Genomic DNA, 22,763 nt, shown 5'->3' with positions numbered 1-22,763 from the left:
GTTGCTGAATCGCTTTGTCTCAAACTTACAAATAATAGAAAAAAAAACATCCATATGCCTGTAAGTAAATGCGGTGGCTTGGAGAAAGGGGAGAAGAATAAACAGGAAGCATTTTCAATGTGATGGTACAAGGACTTGTTAAAATAAAGAGATGAACCACGAAATGAAGAACTTTTGAAAGACAAGGCGCCGAAAGAGTGGGATTTATAACACGCCACCGAAGGATACTTAATTTTGTAATATGAGGAGCAGTGGAAGGCAAAATTATCAGTACAAAGAAATGGTAGGACACGGGTAACAGGTTACGGATAACGTAGTACGTTTGTACAGATGGCAAAAGTGGCGTAAAATAGGGCGAGATCCAGGACGGTGTCAAACCAACCGAAAAACTGAAGAGAATAACTGCAAGGACTGTATTATAAATAAAAAATCACGTGTGTAGGACTGGGACCCCGTCGCGAATTTCCCGTAAACAGAAGCGAATACCCACGCGACAGTCAGGAAAGAACTGCCCTATTAAGTTAGTGAAAACATCAAACTGAAATGGCCGATTCACAGTACCGCAGCAGTGCCGGGTGGTTAAAAAAGAATAAACTGATTTCAGTTGTTTATTACAGGCAAACCATGAAAGAGAGACACTGCGCATTTCACTGGATAGAGGAAGATACAAGTTCTGACACAGCTGCGCTGTCTGTTTGCTGCAACAAGGCGACTCTCCGACAAGAGAAATCATTTGTGAGTTGGAATTTGCGTGAAGTCAAACCAGTGTCAAAGTGCAGCGTGCATTCCGCCGTCGAATCAGCAAGAAGCCGCCTCCACACAAGCAGATTTATGACTGGCATAGAAATTTCTTGAAAGTTGGTGGCATATGGAAATGGAACAGTACTGGTCGGCCACGAACGTCTGATGAAAGCGTGGAGCGTATCCGATATGCGCTGACTTGTAGCCCTCGGAAGTCCACAAGACGGGCAGGCCAGGAACTTAAAAGTTCCTCAACCAACTATGCCTCCATATAAAGCCCTGCAAGTTGAATTACTGCAGCAACTGCGTCCCAGCAACCAAAACGGAAGGTAGGAATTTGCATTTAATTTGTCCAAGGTACGGGAGGCGCACATTTTCCGAACGACTGACGGCGTCCCACCTCACATCCACAGTAAGGTGCGCCGTTATCTTGGCACCACCATCCCATAGCATCGAAATGGAAGCGGTGAACAAGAAGATCTTTTCCATTGCTTTTGGCCTCCCAGGGCACCAGACCTCACACCTTGCGATTTTTTTCTGTGGACGTACTTAAAGAACACCAATGGCAGCTGTTCTTGGACAGCTGAGAAATGGAACTGTTTAAGCTGTCGATTCAGTAAACAGAGACCAGTTCATTCGTTTCTCTATCCAGTCACATCCGCAATGTGTTTCTGTCTTTCACAGTTTGTCTATAATAAACAACTGAAATCTGTTCTTTCTTTTTGAAACACCCTGTTCTTTGTTTTGGCTTCTCTAGCAACGTGCTATGGGCGCAGCGATTTAAGTGTGTAGCAGAAGATATACTGTGTGATCAAAAGTATCCGGACACCTCCAAAAACATAAGTTTTTCATATTATGTGCATTGTGCCGCCACCTACTGCCTGGTACTCCATATCAGCGACCTCTGTAGTCATTAGACATCGTGAGAGAGCAGAATGGGGCGTTCTGCGGAACTCTGTGTCATGCGTCTGTATGTGAGATTTCCACAGTCCTAAACATCTCTAGGTCCACTGTTGCCGATGTGATGGTGAAGTATAAACGTGAAGGGACACGCACAGCACAAAAGCGTACATGCCGATCTCGTCTGTTGACTGACAGAGTCCGCCGACAGTTGAAGAGGGTCGTAATGTGTAACAGGCAGACATCTATCCAGACCATCACACAGGAATTCCAAACTGCATCAGGATCCACTGGAAGTACTATGACAGTTAGGCGGGAGGTGAGAAAACTTGGATTTCATGATCGAGCGGCTGCTCATAAGCCACACATCCTGCCGGTAAATGCGAAACGACGCCTCACTTTGTGTAAGGAGCGCAAACATTGGACGATTGAACAGTGGAAAAACGTTGTGTGGAGTGATGAACGGTACACAATGTGGCAATCCGATGGCAGGGTGTGGGTATTGTGAATGCCAGTGAACGTCATCAGTCAGCGTGTGTAGTGCCAACAGTAAAATTCGGAGGCGGTAGTGTATTGTGTGGTCGTTTTTTTGATGGGGGCGGCTTGCACCACTTGTTGCTTTGCGTGGCACTATCACACCACGTTCCTACATTGATGTTTTAAGCACCTTCTTTCTTCCCACTGTTGAAGAGCAATTCGGGGATGGCGACTACATCTTTGAACGCGGTCGAGCACCTGTTCATGATGCACGACCTGTGGCGGAGTGGTTACACGACAGTAACATCCCTATAATGGACTGGCCTGCACAGAGCCCTGACCTGAACCCCATAGAACACCTTTTGGGTTTTTTGGAACGCCGACTGACATCGATACCTCTCCTCAGTGCAGCACTGTGTGAAGAATGGTCTGCCACTCCCCAAGAAACCTTCCCGCACATGATTGAACGTATGTCTGCGAGAGTGGAAACTGTCATCTAGGGTAAGGGTAGGTCAACACCATACTGAACTCCAGAATTACCGATGGAGGGCGCAACGAACTTGTAAGTCATTTTCAGCCAGGTGTCGGGATACTTTTGATCACATAGTGTACTTCAGTTTTTCGAGGTCATAATTAAAACTTCATGGGTATCGCTCGTACATTACTTTGACCGGCCTATGGTAATGGCTCTGAGCACTATGGGACTTAACATCTGAGGTCATCAGTCCCCTAGAACTTAGAACCACTTAAACCTAACTAACCTAAGGACATCACACATATCCATGCCCGAGGCAGGATCCGAACCTGCGACCGTAGCGGTCGCGCGGTTCCAGACTGAAGCGCCTAGAATCGCTTGGCCACACCGGCCGGCGGCATAAGGTAAGAAAGTTTTGATAAAAAGAGAAGTGGGGGTAGTTAGGCGGTCGACCGATGTGTCGTCGTCAGGAGCTGCGGTCATTTCGCAGCGGGCGGTGCCGCGGTGTGTCGTGTTGCGCACGCTGCCGCAATTCAGGCTGACGCCTGGTGGCAGTGAGGCGGCGGCTACGCTGCGTGCGAACTGCGACCGCGGCCGGTTGCAGCGGCGGCTGCGGGTGGTGGGCTGCGCGTGTGACGGCAAGTCGCTCTGTGTTTCAGAAGCCCAGGACCGATCCGGGCGTCTGCGCGCAGGATGTCCTCCCGGCGCACGTGGAAGTTGTACGTGGACGCGCGCGGCGGCCTCGCCGGGTGCGTACTTCGCTGAAGGCCGAACGGGCTCGGCTCACTACTCATCTCCGCTTCGCTCTTTTCTGCTCTGCTTGGTGGAATGACGCTTCTCTACGACATTCCGCTCGTTCACTATCTATCGGTGCTTCTGGGTTTCATTGCTTTCTTCTTCCCTAGAAACGCCCTTCCCTGGGTTTCATCTGCCAATAATTCCTGCCCAGTTTTCTCTGCACCATTTCGTGTACTGCAAGCTGGCCTTCGAAGCAGTACAAAAATAAAAATCCTTGACCTTTGTAAATGTGACTACATTAAAAAGTGCGCTCTGTAAATAACGAACTTCATTCTGTAAATAAATTCTCTCTCTCTCTCTCTCTCTCTCTCTCTCTCTTTCTCTCTCCCTCCTCTCCACCCCCCCCCCCCCACACCCCACCCCCCTCTCTGCTGTCTGTCTCGTCCGAAAATATATGCATCACCATTTTCGTAATATTGCCCCCATGTGGATATGAGACAGTTCTTGGGAAAGACTGTATTCGAGGTGGCTGTATTGTAAGACAGACAAGATGCGATAATTCTGCCTGGAACTCTCACTGCTGTGTATGGAGAAGTCTTATATCACGAGCATTCACGGATTCGCCATTACTCAAGCCTTTGCATCTGTAATCCATCTCTTCTTAATGAAGAATAGAGTGCAAGTTCACGTTTGTAACTACTCGACTCCGAATAAGAGCCTTGTTTTCACGAATGAAAATGGAAAGAAACATACTGGTCATCATCAAAGCGAAACAGCCGGATGTAAAGTCGGCTCTTCGAGTCTATTCGTTAGTAAATTGAGTTCGTTTCGAAAAGGTTACATCAGAAAGTAACATTTTGTACGACACTGTTTCCATTAAACTTCTTTTTTTGTAATCAGACAGTAGGAATGGAATTTTGTACAACGTGCTGCAGTGGGTATGGTACTGACAGAAAGTAGTCAGGAAAAACACATGCAGATGTAAGCACACACAAAATGTCTGATGGAACGGAGCTACTTAATAATATATGCAGGCCCTGACGGAGAAATAGATTATCTGTATCACTGACTTTAACGTTAAGCTACAAGATGGAACTTGGTGAAGTACTTGAAAGTATCAGAAGCTGGACACGGATGGTGCCCTGTAAACCACGCCACATAATTCATGCCGAGATGAGGTTGTCCAGGGGCCCACTGATCCTCCTCTCCGAACTCCGCAGCTTGTGCCTGGCGCGTCGAAGAGGCGACGGCCGCTAAGAGTACGTGGTGTACCGGCCAAGAGGACTGCATGTGCTCGACAAAAACTGCAAAGTCAACCTTTTTACAATCGGATGATCGTAATTTATTTTCTGTTGGGCGCAATCACAAAATTTTCCTTGTGACCGTACTTTCAGAAACTATAAAGGAAAACACAAAAATTAAAATACAAACACGGTATTTAAAAATCATTTTTCTTCAACATGACAAAAATACGGGCAAAACCCGCGGATTGCCATATGGTACATGTATCTACATAAGATGCATTGTCATCCTAACTAAAAGGCCAGGAGTATGGCCGTATGTAGGTGACATAAGCTGTACATAGCTTCTTCTTCCACTCCTAGTGCTACATGTGGTCGTCCTTTATATGTGACTGCAAAACAGGAATACAGTTTGCTTTATAATTTTAATTCTGCATATCGTTTCATTTTTGGCAAGGGGAAGATGTATGAGCATTATAAAATTGTGTATATATAAGGTAAGAAATTCTTTAAAAGGAAAGAGTATGGATAAAAAAATATTTTAGGCAGTAGCTATTTGTTTAAGTGATAATTCATAACAATTTTTCATAACACGACAGCAGCATTTCCCTCATGAAAGAAAGAAAAGCAGATTTAAAGATTAAAATAACTAGTACGATTTGCATATGTAAAAGAGTTTGTGGAGGAATGTTATGTCGACCATTGGTGGCGGTTTTCTTCCAGCAGCAGGACGTCTTGGTTGTTGGTCATTTGCACGGCGGCGTCGACGCGGCTCGGACAGGCCGGTACAGCCCCTCACAGCGGGTTTACGCAGCATTTCTGTTGGACGAGGAATCTGGAGACCTAGGTAGCCTGTGAAGTACTGAGGACACAGTTTCAGGAATACTGGGCGCAAACTTCGCAAATTTTTGTATGGGCGCAATTTTCTCCAGGAGCAGTTTCCATACATCTGAAACGCTACGTGTGATGCATTGCTGTATTCGCCGTTTTCCTTCCCATAGTTCTACTGGGAAGTAGGGACCGTTCAAATTCTTGCTCCACAGTCGATTGTCGATGATTCTCTGATAATGTATTCGGTTTCTGAACACTAAAGTAGCTATTGTAGTTTCACGTTTGTCCTTACAAGAGACAGTGTAACAAAAATACACACCAAAAGTTTCGATCAGATCTGACAGTAAATTTCTGTTTGTGATTTCGTAGTTAATGACATGTTGGTAAACGGATGGCGTCCATTTTCATTCTTATGCCACTAATAAAGACTTGCATGGCGTCTTCTTCTGCTGTCGGAAACTGACGCTACGCAGCATTTCCATCTTCGTCTACACGTCTACTCTACAATTCCCAAATATGTGCCTGGCAGAGCGTTCATCGAACCACCTTGAAAGAACTTCCTTACCGTTCCACTCCAGAACAACGCTCAGGAACAACAAACACTTGTATCTTTCCGTGCTAACTCTGATTTATTTTATTATGATCATTTCTCCCTATGTAGGTGGGCGCCAACAAAATATTTTCACACTCTGAGGGAAATTTCATTCAGTTCGTGTATCATATGAGAGGCACACTCTGCCCTATTTTGCCGCGCGGGATTAGCCGAGCGGTTTAAGGCGCTGCAGTCTTGGACTGTGCGGCTGGTCCCGGTGGAGGTTCGAGTCCTCCCTCGGGCATGGGTGTGTGTGTTTGTCCTTAGGATGATTTAGGTTAAGTAGTGTGTAAGCTTAGGGACTGATGACCTTAGCAGTTAAGTCCCATAAGATTTCACACACACATTTTTTTGCCCTATTTCACGATAATACGTAACGAGCTGCCCTTCGTTGAACTTCATCGACGTCCTCCGTTAACCATATCTGATGCGAATGCCATCCATACACCAATACTCCAGAACAGGGCTGACAAGCGTACTTAAAGCAGTCTCTTTAGCAAACCTAATTGATCCGCCAATAAATCGCAGTCTTTGGTTTACTGTCCCCACAATGTTATCTACGTGAACGTTCCAATTTAAGTTATTCGTAACTGTGATATCTAAGTTTTTGAGTTTACAGCCTTTACATTTGTGAGGTTTATCGTGTAACCGAAATTTAGCGGATTCCTTTTAGTAGTACTCATGTGGATCACTGCACACTTTTCATTATTTATAGTCAAAATGGTTCAAATGGCTCTTAGCGCTGTGGGACTTAACTTCTGAGGTCATCAGTCCCCTGGAACTTAGAACTACTTAAACCTAACTAACATAAGGACATCACACACATCCATGCCCGAGGCAGGGTTCCGTAGCGGTCGCGCGGTTCCAGACTGTAGCGCCTAGAACCGCTCGGCCACTCCGGCTAGCTATTTATAGTCAATTGTCATTTTTCGCACCATTATAGACATCTTGTCTAAACCGGTTTGCATTTCGTTTTCATGATCTAATGACTTTACAAGACGGTAAAAGACAGCATCATTTGCAAACAATCTAAAAGAGCTATTCAGATTGTCTCCTACATAGTTTATGTAGATCAGGAACAGCAGAGGGACTGTCACAATCACTGGGGGAACCCCAGATATTATTTCTGTTATTCAATGACTTTCCATCAGTTGTTTCGAACTGTGACCTTTCTGGTAGGAAATCACGAATCCAGTCACTCAACTGAGACGAAACTCCATAGGCAAACAATTTGATAAGACGTCGCTTGTGAGCAACGGTATCTTCTGCAAATGTAAAAATATGGAATCAGTTCGGGGTTCCCTATCGATAGGACTGATTATTTCGTGAGAATAAATCGCTAGTTGTTTCACAAGAACGATTCTTCAGAATCTGGTAGGCGTTCCTGAATCCAGTGACAAAGCTGTTCCGATATTCCGCAATTTCGAATTTTGTTCGTTAAGCGATAGTGCGGGATTGAGTTGAATGTTCTCCGAAAGACAAGGAAACTGCGTAAACGTCACGATAGCATCTACGAATAGGACGAGCTGAGCGTAATGTTTTAATTAGTGATAAAAATGAAAGATAGGTGAGATGGTGTGGGCACTCGAAAAGCTCGCAGAGCTGCCAAGCATCCGTGTTCGATAGAGGACTCATTAATAGCCGTGTCTTTTACCTTCGCTGTCAGGCTCGGTGCCTCTGTGGTAGCTGGCCGAGGTGGCCGAGCGGTTCTAGGCGCTACAGTCTGGAACCGCGCGACCGCTACGGTCGCAGGCTCGAATCCAGCCTCGGGCATGGATGCGTGTGAGGTCCTTAGTTCTAAGTTCTAGGGGACTGATGACCTCAGAAGTTAAGTCCCATGGTGCTCAGAGCCATTTGAACCTCTGTTTAAACTGCCTGGTTGCGGAGTCAAAGTTCTTATGTTAGACCCCGATCATTCCTACGACTTTTACCTGTTACTTTTCTCTTAATTTACCTCTGCCAGAGTTTGTTAATGTGAAAATGCCGAGATGCACCTTGGAAAGGAATCCATGTTCAACTGTAGACTCCCCCTCCCTGTAAGTTAAGTCAGTTCACCTCCGACAAGTGGTAAACTGTAGCCTTCCTGTGACCCACGAACTGACTTATCCAGCTAGTTATTGGGGGACCTCCAGTTTAACGTGGATGCCGCATCGCGTTACATCTCGGCATTTTCGCATTAACACACACAGGCATGCGTATTAAAGAACTACGGTGTACAAACCAGCTTTCGGGTTGATGACAGCTTGCCTTAGCTGTTTGTGTAACGCGCTGCAGAGAGTTTTGAGTCTAAACCCGGAACATTAGAGACTAAGGTGCCCAAGAACATCATGCTGCATCTTTCTCTCAAGCTTGAGTCAAATTCTGATTAAAAACGTTTGCACCAATGAATTCCAAATGGCTGTTCTCTGGCGGAGAACAGCGCCTTTACCACTGTTGAGCAGCTCTAGCCTTTGAGACTGGCACCAAATGGCTCTGAGCACTATGGGACTCAACTGCTGAGGTCATTAGTCCCCTAGAACTTAGAACTAGTTAAACCTAACTAACCTAAGGACGTCACAAACATCCATGCCCGAGGCAGGATTCGAACCTGCGACCGTAGCGGTCTCGCGGTTCCAGACTGCAGCGCCTTTAACCGCACGGCCACTTCGGCCGGCTCGAGACTGGCACCCTGTGAGACGATGCCAGTGGTAGAGAAGGCACCGTCTCCGGCTCCGGCGTGTCCCGAGACGGGCAGGCAGAAAATGCGGATGAGTGGCGCAGCTGATGGGACAGCGCGCCGTATCGCTAGCGCCGGTATCGACACCGGAAGAGAAACTTGGCGACAACAGCGCGTCCTCTGCGCAGGACTGCCACACATCAGCGCCATTTCTGCAAGAGGCGAACCCTCTTGGACGCTGTACAAAGCTCTCGGGTGGAAAGTCACTGCCAAACGTTGATTGCATTGTTGTATCTGCGGTACCCCAGCCATCGATATGCGGCTGCCAAAACGCTGTGATACACCTCGATGAAATAGCTAATTTTTTATCAAGACCTTTATTTGGATCCAGAACTTCCATGCAGATAGACGTCAACATGTCGTTATTAACGGAACAAGGCCACCAGATAACAAGGTAATTTCGGAAGTACCAGAAATGATAATTAATGGTATGCTACTTTGTCGAAAACATATTTTTAGCCCGTGACTGTGTGCAGAATACAGGTTGATTCTTGCAGAGATCATCACAGCAACCAGCCACTTTTTATAATGCTTTTTATTTACATAAATAGTGCCGTTACCGGTTTCGAATCGATAGGTTCATCATCAGACGGCTCGTTCACCTTCAGATACATTTTTATTGTAGTTTACATTAGTTTTCACTTTTTAATCTTCCATATGATAAAATTCCTTGTGGTGGTGGTGCTCTACAACCAAAACACGATGTGAGGAACTGTATATTTAAATCTAATTGTGCCTCATAACGATTTGAAATGATGTAAACAAATTATTAAAGCAAAAATTTTTTGATACTTACTTCTTAATTCATCACCATTACGCTGCAGTGCTGACTGCTTATGTTCATGCAGTAGTGAAGACTGCAATTTTCATCATATAGGGAAATAAAAAGTGAAAACTAATGAAAACTACAATAAAAATTTATCTTAACGTGAACAAGCCGTCTGATGATGAACCTGTCAGTTCGAAACCGGTAACGACGCTATTTGCGTAAATAAAAAGTATTATAAAAAGTGGTTGGTTGCTGTTACCTTCTCCGCAAGAATCAACCTGTATAATTAACTGTGCCTTTTCCATCCTACTCTGCATAGATAGATCACAGCTTACACTCACTCGCACTGGCATTAACGCAGCGACCAGTGCAACAAACAGGCGCTTCCTCAGGCCGACGATAGCGGAGTTCACAAAGTTAACGGGTAGCCAGAAAAATGCGTGGAGAGCGTAACAAACTCGTCTTAAGCGTACAAAACAGTCCAGGGAAAAATCCAAATCACAAGTGCAATAAAGGAAATGTCAAAACTCTACTGTTCAGTGGCGAGTAACCATAGCAGGAAGACGGTCTGGCAGGTATGGGCTGCGCTAATTTACAGGCAGTCTCGCATCGGCGGACGACTCCACGTGACGTGCTTACGGCAGCGGCCGCGCCCCTCGCGGGGGAAAACTGCGGCCGTAGCGTGAAGCCCGAGTGTCTCTGACCTGTCCTCCACATCGATACTCGGGCTGCGCGGGGAATCCCCAATCGCTGTCAGACATTAAAGGGGCCGTAGTAGCTAAGTTTAAAGACCGTCACTGTGTGGAATAATTATGTGTGTTATATGGTACTGGTAGCAGCATACACGCGAGTGATTACACCAAATAAGCTTCATGGGGCGGTTACTGTTGACAATTCATCAGTGATCTATTTGAGAAGGTTGTAGGCTCCGTGAGGCTATTCGAGGACGATGTTGTTTCCTATAGGGAGGTTGCAACGCCAGGAAGACCTGGATACGGGCGACTATTGATGCATGTACTGTTACTGGCAGTAGAATCTGAATGTAAATAAACATAGCGCAATACGCGTAAACAGGAGGAGAAACCCTACCACCATCCTGTGCTATGTAAAGTGTTATGACCACAAATACAAATTTGTAGGAAAAGAAGATGCCAGGCTGGGATTCATTGGGAAAAAAAAAACTTATGGAAATGTAATTTATCCATGAATGAAGTAGCTTACCAAAAACTTGTTCGACCGTTTGTTAAACACTGTTTATCAGTCTCGGACGCTTGCCAAGTTGGATTAATAAAAGAGATAGAGAAGATCCAACAAATAGCGGCGTGTTTCGTTTTGGGATCGTTACGGAGACACTCAACAAATTCCATTGTCAGTCGCTACTGTCGAATTGCCGAGATGATGCGTACCAAACACAGTCGGGTAACATACAACTTCCTGCCACAAACGTCTCGCCAAACAATCATATAATTTTACACCTCTTACTGAGGTTTTTTTCTCCACAATCGTTATTCCCACGCAACATTCTGAATGAAGCAGCGAAGATGTGAAAATATGGTACCAGAAGTATTCTCCTGGCTTTCGAAATACAGAATTTTACATCAGATCCTCTACGAATCGACGAAGGCAAGAATTATTCTAATCATTAGAACAACAGAAATTTTTTAAGCTTTGGAAATCTATCTTTTTTCATGATCTGGCATGCGGAACAAGTTGCGAACGAAGCCAGTAGAGCCCATGAATACATTCTATGGAGCTTACAGTGTGACAGCATTTGCCACTGGTTAGCTGTGGGCGTAGAAAATGCTTCATCGCTTAATTTTCCAGATTGTTGTCGTAATTGGGACTTTCATCTCCAGGAGCAACACTGAAAACTTGTATTTTGATACGTTTGAACGTACTTGAATTCGTCTGCAATCTCTTATCTTTTACCTAATGTTTCAAAGAAAATGAAGGGTTGTTGTTGTTGTTGTTGTTGTTGTTGTTGTTGTGGTCTTCAGTCCTGAGACTGGTTTGATGCAGCTCTCCATGCTACTCTATCCTGTGCAAGCTTCTTCATCTCCCAGTACCTACTGCAGCCTACATCCTTTGAATCTGCTTAGTGTATTCATCTCTTGGTCTTCCTCTACGATTTTTACCCTCCACGCTGCCCTCCAATACTAAATTGGTGATCCCTCGATGTCTCAGAACATGTCCTACCAAACGATCCCTTCTTCTAGTCAAATTGTGCCACAAACTCCTCTTCTCCCCAATTCTATTCAATACCTCCTCATTAGTTATGTGATCTACCCATCTAATCTTCAGCATTCTTCTGTAGCACCACATTTCGAAAGCTTCTATTCTCTTCTTGTCCAAACTATTTATCGTCCATGTTTCACTTCCATACATGGCTACAATCCATACAAATACTTTCAGAAACGACTCGCTGTCACTTAAATCTATACTCGATGTTAACAAATTTTTCTTCTTCAGAAACGCTTTCCTTGCCATTGCCAGTCTACAATTTATATCCTCTCTACTTCGACCATCATCAGCTATTTTGCTCCCCAAAGAGCAAATCTCCTTTACTACTTTAAGTGTCTCATTTCCTAATCTAATTCCCTCATCATCACCCGACTTAATTCGATTACATTCCATTATCCTCGTTTTGCTTTTGTTGATCTTCATCTTATACCCTCCTTTCAAGACACTGTCCATTCCGTTCAAATGCTCTTCCAAGTCCTTTGCTGTCTCTGACAATTACAATGTCATCGGCGAACCTCAAAGTTTTTATTTCTTCTCCATGGATTTTAATACCTACTCCGAACTTTTCTTTTGTTTCCTTTATTGCTTGCTCAATATACAGTTTGAATAACATCGGGGATAGGCTACAACCCTATCTCACTCCCTTCCCAACCACTGCTTCCCTTTCGTGCCCCTCAACTCTTATAATGCCATCTGGTTTCTGTACAAATTGTAAATAGCCTTTCGCTCCCAGTATTTTACCCCCTGCCACCTTCAGAATTTGAAAGAGAGTATTCCAGTCAACATTGTCAAAAGCTTTCTCTAAGTCTACAAATGCTAGAAACGTAGGTTTCCCTTTCCTTAATCTTTCTTCTAAGATAAGTCGTAGAGTCAGTATTGCCTCACGTGTTCCAACATTTCTACGGAATCCAAACTGATCTTCCCCGAGGTCGGCTTCTATCAGTTTTTCCATTCGTCTGTAAAGAGTTCGCGTTAGTATCTTGCAGCTGTGACTTATTAAACTGATAGTTCGGTAATTTTCACATCTGTCAAAACCTGTTTTCTTTGTGATTGGAATTATTATATTCTTCTTGATGTCTGAGGGTATTTCGCCTGTCTCATACATCTTGCTCAGCAGATGGTAGAGTTTTGTCAGGACTGGCTCTCCCAAGGCTGTCAGTAGTTCTAATGGAATGTTGTCTACTCCCGGGGCCTTGTTTCGACTCAGGTCTGTCAGTGCTCTGTCAAACTCTTCACGCAGTATCATATCTCCCATTTCATCTTCATCTACATCCTCTTCCATTTCCATAATATTGTCCTCAAGTAAATCGCCCTTGTATAGACCCTCTACATACTCCTTCCACCTGTCTGCTTTCCCTTCTTTGCTTAGAACTGGGTTTCCATCAAAGCTCTTGATATTCATGCAAGTGGTTCTCCTTTCTCCAAAGGTCTCTTTAATCTTCCTGTAGGCAGTATCTATCTTACCTGTAGTGAGATAAGCCTCTACATCCTTACATTTGTCCTCTAGCCATCCCTGCTTAGCCATTTTGCACTTCCTGTCGATCTCATTTTTGAGACGTTTGTATTCCTTTTTGCCTGCTTCATTTACTGCATTTTTATATTTTCTCCTTTCATCAATTAAATTCAGTATTTCTTCTGTTACCCAAGGGTTTCTACTAGCCCTCGTTTTTTTTTCCTATTTGATCCTCTGCTGCCTTCACTGCTTCATCTCTCAAAGTTACCCATTCTTCTTCTACTTTATTTCTTTCCCCCATTCCTGTAAATTGTTCTCTTATGCTCTCCCTGAAACTCTGTACAACCTGTCGTTCTTTCAGTTTATCCAGGTCCCATCTCCTTAAAGTCCCATCTTTTTGCAGTTTCTTCAGTTTTAATCTACAGTTCATAACCAATAGATTGTGGTCAGAGTCCACATCTGTCCCTGGAAATGTCTTACAATTTAAAACCTGGTTCCTAAATCTATGTCTTACCATTATATAATCTATGTGATACCTTTTAGTATCTCCAGGGTTCTTCCATGTATACAACCTTCTTTCATGGTTCTTGAACCATGTGTTACCTATGATTAAGTTATGCTCTGCGCAAAATTCTACCAGACGGCTTCCTCTTTCATTTCTTACCCCCAATCCATATTCACCTACTATGTTTCCTTCTGTCCCTTTTCCTACGCTTGACTTCCAGTCACCCATGACTAAATTTTCGTCTCCCTTCACTACCTGAAAATTTCTTTTATCTCATCATACATTTCATCAATTTCTTCGTCATCTGCAGAGCTAGTTGGCATATAAACTTGTAGTACTGTAGTAGGCGTGGGCTTCGTGTCTATCTTGGCCACAATAATGCGTTCACTATGCTGTTTGTAGTAGCTTACCCGTACTCCTATTTTTTTTATTCATTATCAAACCTACTCCTGCATTACCCATATTTGATTTTGTATTTATAACCCCGTATTCACCTTACCAAAAGTCTTGTTCCTCCAGCCACCGAACTTCACTAATTCCCACTATATCTAACTTTAACGTATCCATTTCCCTTTTTAAATTTTCTAACCTACCAGCTCGATTAAGGGATCTGACAGTCCACGCTCCGATCCGTAGAAAGCCAGTTTTCTTTCTCCTGATAACGACGTCCTCCTGAGTAGTCCCCGCCCGGAGATCCGAATGGGGAACTATTTTACCTCCGGAATATTTTACCCAAGACGACGCCATCATCATTTAATCATACAGTAAAGCTGCATGCCCTCGGGAAAAATTACGGCTGTAGTTTCCCCTTGCTTTCAGCCTTTCGCAGTACCAGAACAGCAAGGCTATTTTGGTTAGTATTACAAGGCCAGATCAGTCAATCATCCAGACTGTTGCTCCTGCAACTACTGAAAAGGCTGCTGCCCCTCTTCAGGAACCACACGTTTGTCTGGCCTCTCAACAGATACCCCTCCGTTGTGGTTGCACCTACGATACCGCTATCTGTATCGCTGAGGCACGCAAGCCTCCCCACCAACGGCAAGGTCCGTGGTTCATGGGGGGAGGAAGGGTGAGGAAACTAAATGCTTGACAGGAAGGAAGATACTTGCTTGAAATGTGGGAAACGTATGGATGACATGTGGGAAATTACTTGTTGTACATACCTTTTAGTTAATTTAGGGCAAGTGTGTTTGTGATTTTATGCGTTGCTACTGTGAGAGAAAATGGATTCTGGCGTATATGATTAAAACAGCACATGGGCGAAGACAGCTTCTTCAAACGCAAGACACCGAAGACACTTTTTCTAAACCCTTAGTACCTTTTAGCGAAGACATTTCTTTAGTAAGAAAAAAAGCTGTAATTTCAAGTATCCAAGACATAAATAGTTTTAAATGTGATACTACCGAACTTTGATTATATTGGCTTTTACTAACATTTCTTAATGTTTTATTCCAGTGGAGGTACATTAACCAAATAATTGTTTCTGCATTACGACAAAATGAGCAAAAGAAGTGTTCAATTCACATTAATATCACTGGAAATTATTCGATAATCGTACGTCGTGATAAATGGTTGACAATGAGTGAGCTACTTCGAATCTTTCTGCACCAAATAGGTAGTTAATTATGCACCTGGAAGTTTCATTACGAAGTGATTTGTGAAACGTAAATTCGCTTTACTGGTTAATTCTGGGATAAACAGACTGCTAATTTGAGTAGAGGAAGGTTGCTCATTTGGCTAGTAGAAAATCAACCACTGGAAGTAAGTACATTCGGATGGAACAAAGAAATTTTGCAAAACGTTTTACGACAGAGAATCACACAAATGGTTTGAATACTATGGTTCGGGCGATAAATAAATTTCTCTCTCTTAATGGATATTCAAAATGATTTTGGTTTGAGTATGGTAGAACTAATCTTTAGCTCACTGCACTGTTAGTACAAGCTGGCACAGAACACTGCAAGAACCTAATCCAGCAAACAAATTTGTAGAAATCTCAGGGAAACGCTTTCTAAAGGTTTTAAAGGTATAGCGTTTCAATAAGTCTACGTTACAGTGGTTCTTTCAATGATGTACGTAAGGGTAGAGCCATCAATTCATAAGGAGGACATGTGCCTATCACCCACCCTTCGCCAAACCCTAAAATGTTCTGTGACCTGATGAGGGAAAAACTAAGAGTATGGAACACGGGTAGTTAGTTTTAACTGTCCTCGATAAGTCGGATGAACCACATTGGCTGACTTCGAATATTTGCTTCACCAATGAGGCAACACACCGGTGACAAGACCAACACAGTGAAGAGTTGAAATTCATCGTCTGTTACTGTCGACTCCTTATAAGATGACCATATTTAATTAAAAGGAGTGCCGAAATTATGAAGACAGTCGTTTCTCCAGCTTTCTGGCAAGAAAATTGACTCTTAAAGTTTATTATATAGAGTACTCCGTTCCATCTGAGTTAGTCACTCGCGTGCAAGTTCCTTCTGTGACTGTGCTGTGCGGAATATACAATAAGACAGAATTTCTTTGTCGATGTACGCCACCTCCAGTAGCAGAGGTCGTTCGCGCAAGTCAATGTAGTTTCGCTCGGTTAGAGGTCGACTGGTTCGAATCCTGGTGGTGGATGATATTTTCGTTACCAGTATTTGACCGGCGTGGGAGGAGAGGTGCTGCCGTCAGACTTTCTACGCAGTGCCTCATGAAGCGAGGGCATGTGACACTCCTGATGATCTGTCCGTCGGATAGCGACGTTATGCTCGTCAGCGCCCTTAATGCTATTCGATAAGAGTAAGGCCGGCCGGTGTGGCCGAGAGGTTCTAGACGCTTCAGTCTGGAACCACGCGACCGCTACGGTCGCAGGTTCGAATCCTGCCTCGGGCATGGATGTGTGTGATGTCATTAGTTAGGTTTAAGTAGTTCTAAGTTCTAGGTGACTGATGACCTCAGATGTTAAGTCCCATAGTGCTCAGAGCCATTTGAACCATTTGATAAGAGTAGGCTATGTCCCAGCACTATATTTCACCCTCTCCTTTCTCTGATCATCCTCATATGCACATAAACATAACACCACACTATACACGCACCCATTACACTAACCTACACGCAGCAACTTTGCATGTGATGAAACTATCATGTGTGCGCAAGGAAAGTACACTACTGGCCATTAAAATTGCTACACCACGAAGATGACGTGCTACAGACGCGAAATTTAACCGACGAGAAGAAGATGCTGTGATATGCAAATGATTAGCTTCTCAGAGAATTCACACAACGTTGGCGCCGGTGGCGGCACCTACAACGTGCTGACATGAGGAAAGTTTCCAACCGATTTCCCATACACTAACAGCAGTTGATCGGCGTTGCCTGGTGAAACGTTGTTGTGATGCCTCGTGTAAGGTGGAGAAATGCGTACCATCACGTTTCCGACTTTGATAAAGGTCGCATTGTAGCCTATCTCGATTGCGGTTTATCGTTTCGCGTTGGTCGAGATCCAATGAATATGGAATCGGTGGGTTCAGGAGAGTAATACGGAACGTCGTGCTGGATCCCAACTGCCTCGTATCACTAGCTGTCGAGATGACAGGCATCTTATCCGCAAGGCTGTAACGGATCATGCAGCCACGTCTCAGTCCCTGAGTCAACAGATGGGGACATTTGCAAGACAACAACCATCTACACGAACAGTTCGACGACGTTTGCAGCAGCATGGACTATGAGCTCGGAGACCACGGCTGCGGTTACCCTTGACGCTGCATCACAGACAGGAGCGCCTGCGATGGTGTACTCAACGACGAACCTGGGTGCACGAATGGCAAAACGTAATTTTTTCGGATGAATCCAGGTTCTGTTTACAGCATCATGATGGTCGAATCCGTATTTGGCGACATCTCGGTGAACGCACATTGGAAGCGTGTATTCGTCATCGCCATATCACTACTCTTGATGAGCTGTGGTATCGTGTTGAAGCTGCATGGGCAGCTATACCTGTACACGCCATCCAAGGTCTCTTCGACTCAATGCCCAGGCGTATCAGGGCCGTTATTACGGCCAGAGGTGGTTGTTCTGGGTACTGATTTCTCAGGATGTGTGCGGCGGAAGAATATCCTTTCTAGTCCGGCGGCAGGGCCTACCCTTTGGGCGAACATCACCATACATGCGACTTTACTGTACTATACCTGCAGATGGTGTACGTCGTGCCGTGCCACAGGAGCGAGCTAAGACCTGCAGAGCCGCACCTGGCCGGCGCGCCTGCCTGAGCCTGTGGAAACTGGCAGCGTAGCCAGCTGGTGACGCCAGTCAGCCGGCCTTCAGCTGCTGCTCAGTGCCTCGCGTTTCAAGCTGCAACATTTTCCCAGACCTCTCGAGAATGGGTTTGCACGTCCATCTGGATGATTGACGGTCCCGTGAAGTTAACTCGGACCACCCCACCCAAATCTCCACAACGCACACCACACACACCGGTGCAGTGTCTTGTTGCTGTAACGTCCAATTTTCAGCCATATAGACACGCGCTCAGAACGTAGCTGTTGCCTAAGCAGGTTCAGTAGCTGAAACGTTGTAAAGACACTACAGGGCTGTAGACAATATTGTGCAGTGAGACCTTAACTTTTCCCGACGAATTGAATGTTCAAATAACTTACGGGTTTGCTGCCGGGTGACGTCGTCGACCACCGCCGATATTTCGACAGGAGCACACCCTGCCATTCTCGGGGCACAAATGCAAGGAGGAAGCAGTGTGCCAGGGAATTTAATGGTTCACAGAGGATAAACAAGGAAGACACCACACACAGAACAAGTGTCAACACAAACAAAGATAGCCAACATCAGAAATATCGATAGTGACTATCAATCAACAGGTGAGGTAGCACTAATTCTGTCCCACTGTTTTTTGATGAGAGACAGAGCCGGATTCCAAGCAGCATTTAAACAAAATCCACCATCTCTGTTTATAAGATTGCTTGATAGTTTGATTTCAACAGCTTCCTCAATAACACTATCCCAATAGCTGGACGTGCAAGCCAGAATCTCCGTGTTGTTGTATTCCATACGATGACCGGTGTCAAGGCAATGTTCTGTAGTGGATTTTCTCGGCTGTTGTGAGCGTGTGTGACGCTTATGTTCAATACACCGGTCTTCCACAGTCCTGATTGACTAATATATGACATGCCACAACTGCAGGGAATACGATAGACACCAGCCTTACTCAAACCAAGATCATCAACCTTTACGGACGCCAACAGTGCCTTAATATTAGAAGGTGGTCGAAAAACACATTTCACATCATATTTCCGCAAAATACGGGCAGTCCTGTTGGAAATGCTTCCTGCGTAAGGCAAAAAGGCCGTACACTTAGGTGCCACTTCGTTGCTATCGTCACGCACCCGTTGCACAGAAGGCTGATAGCGCAACACACGTTTGATCTGCCTCTCACTATAACCATTCTGACGAAAGGTGACAGCGGGCTTCCCATTGCAACTCTATCAGTCTGTTCGTAGTTAACAAATTTGTTTCGACATGTGCTGACTTCCACTTACTTTTTATTCATTAGTCAGTACTACGAATAGACTGATGGAGTTGCAGTGGGAAGCCTGTTGTCACCTACTGTGGCCAGTTTGTTTATGGAGGACTTTGAGGAACGTGCATTAGTGTCAGCAACCTTGTAACCTGTGTGCTTTTTCAGATATGTAGACGATACTTTTGTTGTTTGGCCTCATGGTAGTGAGAATTTAAACCGGTTTTTGGGACACCTGAATTCGATCCACCCGAATATTCAGTTCACTATGGAGGTGGAAAAGAATGGATACCTTCCCTTCCTTGATGTGTCGGTGAGAAGGAAGACTGATGGTACCTGGGTACATTCTGTTTATAGGAAGCCTACACACACTTACTTGTATCTGCGAGCTGATAGTTGTCACCATCGTCCGCAGCTCGTGGTCGTGCGGTAGCGTTCTCGCTTCCCACGCCCGGGTTCCCGTGTTCGATTCCCGGCGGGGTCAGGGATTTTCTCTGCCTCGTGATGACTGGGTGTTGTGTGATGTCCTTAGGTTAATTAGGTTTAAGTAGTTCTAAGTTCTAGGGGACTGATGACCATAGCTGTTAAGTCCCATAGTGCTCAGAGCCATTTGAACCATTTTTAGTTGTCACCATCCAGCTCAACGTGAAGGGGTACTTCGTACCTTGGTTCACAGGGCCCACGTTATCTCAGACCCTGAAAGTTTCGCATCTGAGCTAGCACATCTCGAAGTCACCTTTCGTCAGAATGGTTATAGTGAGAGGCAGATCAAACGTGTGTTGCGCTATCAACCTTCTGTGCAATGGGTGAATGACGAGAGCAACGAAGTGGCACCTAAGTCTACGGCCTTTTTGCCTTACGCAGGAAGCATTTCCAAAAATCGTATGGAAAAAAAATGGTTCAAATGGCTCTGAGCACTATGGGACTTAACATCTGTTGTCATCAGTCCCCTAGAACTTAGAACTACTCAAACCTAACTAACCTAAGGACATCACACACATCCATGCCCGAGGCAGGATTCGAACCTGCGACCGTAGCAGGCGCGCGGTTCCGGACTGCGCGCCTAGAACCGCTAGACCACCGCGGCCGGCAATCGTATGGAATACAACTGCGAGGTACCGGGGCTAGCAGTGTATTTAACACTAAATTCTTCTCGAATCTTCATATGGAAATGATGCTTTAAGCCCCCCCCCCCTTTTATAACTCCTACTTTTGCTGTTGCACATGGATTAAGAAGAAACGCGAACTGACTGTAATCGACCCTGCAAGTGGAGTAGAAAAGAGCTTGGCACCTGCAATAATTTAATTTGATAGACATTAATTATATAAAGGAAATTTTCAGTAACGTAGTGAGAAATGAAAGGGTTGCTCTACCGATTAACAGAATGAAAGTTCTGTCCAAAATAACAATTTGATTTATTATGACTAAACTCAAAATCATAAACAAAACACATGAAACATTTACAATACATCAAATTGGATACTCAAATAAATGCTGTGAAGGTGAAGTTGTCCATAAACTAGATTGTGACATTTATGACGAAGCGGTATGTGGAGCCAATTCCTTGCAACTCAAATCTTAAGAGAAACACCCAGCCAACTCAACATTAATTGCTGCTACGGTAGTGATAACTCAGACAATGAACACCCAAGACAGAACAAAGTTAGAAAAGACGAACAGGCGCGTTCTGCTGAGCTCTGATTATCACAGTGCAAATTCCCTAGTCTGCCGGTGCTGCGGACATACATTACCAAGCTGTCTTCTTAACTGCAATGACACGATCTGGCGTACCGGAAGCGATGGCTGGTTGCTTCGACGTCCCGTCGTGGTGATGATAATGTCGCGAGTATAGCCCAAAACAAATTGTCCTGGTCTGCTTGTTCCAGACTAAAGACTTCCTTTCAATACAAATGCGCCTCTGAGGGAGACGAAGAAGGCTCGCCACACAATCACTGACGGTACAGTGATTGATTTTAACAAGCGAAGTCACACAGTAACTCCGATACAGTCAACTTTAGCCAAAACCGCCCAAGACAGACAACATAGGCCGCTTGTACGCAGAACGCTCAATTGCCAACTGTACTCGGAAAGTTTAGTTGAAGTCGAAACTTCAGCAACTTCGTTAAACAGTTTCAATCAAATAAAAGTATATTAGACAGCCAACGGAAGGCAGGCTGTCCAGAGCAGCGAGAGCTCAATCTTGTAACCTACTCTGACCGAAAGGCGAGAGCCGACTACCACAAGAGCACCCGTACAAACCGAACACAGAACATTCCCGCCCCCACGACAGAGGCCGTGGTTAAACGTTCCAATCAGCAACTCGAAAACCGGCGGAAAATTCCACTCTATTGCCGAAGCACTACCATTCCACCAATGGAGATTCTTGGCGCCAATTTCTGCGCCGATTTTGCTACGTCACGGAGCTATGCCCTGAGCAAGCCAATCACAGTTACGATTTTGCAGAAAACGCGGGAATTTGCCCACCAAGACTGCTTGGGAACACAAGTCATTCCCACGCCTCGCTGGTAGCCCGCCAGAAAGTATTTTCGCTTATTTTCTGCGAAGTAATGGAATCTCTAGCCCAGCCACTCCTTCAGGCCGCTGCGGGCGTGTCTCCGCCGCTATTATGACAATGTCGGCGTCTGGAAAGCATTCACTTGACTCCCTCACACCCGTCGGCTTAACCCTCTCAAGATCAGCATAGCCCGCCTGTCACCGGACCACCCGGGTGACGAGAGACGCTGCGCGGGAAGTCCGCGTGTGAAGGAATAGCAACATTTCACCGCATGAAATTAGAGAGGAAAATCGAATTACTCAGAGTAAGATAGAAATATGAGAGGGTGCTTCTGCCACTTCTCACAACAACACGGAGATTCTGGCTTGCACGTCCAGCTATTGGGATAGTGTTATTGAGGAAGCTGTTGAAATCAAACTATCAACCAATCTTATAAACAGAGATGGTGGATTTTGTTTAAATGCTGCTTGGAATCCGGCTCTGTCTCTCATCAAAAAACAGAGGGACAGGATTAGTGCTACCTCACCTAATGATTAATAGTCGCTATCGATATTTCTGATGTTGGCTATCTTTGTTTGTGTTGACACTTGTTCTGTGTGTGGTATCTTCCTTGTTTCTCCTCTGTGAACCGAGGTATTAAATTCCCTTGCACATTGCTTCCTCCTTGCATTTGTGCCTCGAGAATGGCAGGGTGTGCTCCTGTCGAAATATCGGCGGTGGTCGACGACGTCACCCGGCAACAAACCTGTAAGTTATTTGAAGAATATTGTGAAGAATGAGTGAAGTGTCGTTCAGTCGGAAATACAGACGCGGGCGCCTTCTAAGGGCCTGGACGCAGTCTGGCCCAGTGCGAGAATTTCTACATACGGACTGACGAAGAGGTGATTTGCGGGCAGGCGCTGTCCCTAAAATACCGACTTTCGTTGGATGACGTTTCCGAACATTGCTTGTATCGTCAGTTTGTTCTTCGAAGCCACTCCAACTTTATTGGTATCGTTTTGTTATACCCTGTATATAAATAAAATAAAATCCTATTACAGTTTAACTCCAAGGGACT

General features: G+C 44.9%; 1 protein-coding gene across 2 annotated transcripts in view; it reads left to right on the top strand.

The window, feature by feature from the left end:
• The window catches only part of LOC126237006 (zinc finger protein 395), a 525,392-nt gene that overhangs the window by 294,346 nt on the left and 208,283 nt on the right, over nucleotides 1-22,763 (top strand). Inside the window, exon 3 of one of the 2 annotated variants that reach the window (XM_049946731.1) lies at nucleotides 3,253-3,342. The exons of the other annotated variant lie outside the window; for it this stretch is intronic. Coding sequence (XP_049802688.1) covers nucleotides 3,253-3,342 — 90 coding nt within the window. The remainder of the gene's footprint in view (nucleotides 1-3,252; nucleotides 3,343-22,763) is intronic. 2 annotated transcript variants of the gene reach the window in all.

The sequence above is a fragment of the Schistocerca nitens genome, chromosome 2 (genome assembly GCF_023898315.1).
Source record: "Schistocerca nitens isolate TAMUIC-IGC-003100 chromosome 2, iqSchNite1.1, whole genome shotgun sequence".
Lineage (NCBI taxonomy): Eukaryota > Metazoa > Arthropoda > Insecta > Orthoptera > Acrididae > Schistocerca > Schistocerca nitens.
The sequence above is the reverse complement of the archived record's forward strand: the minus strand, read 5'-3'. Positions and strand labels throughout refer to the sequence as shown.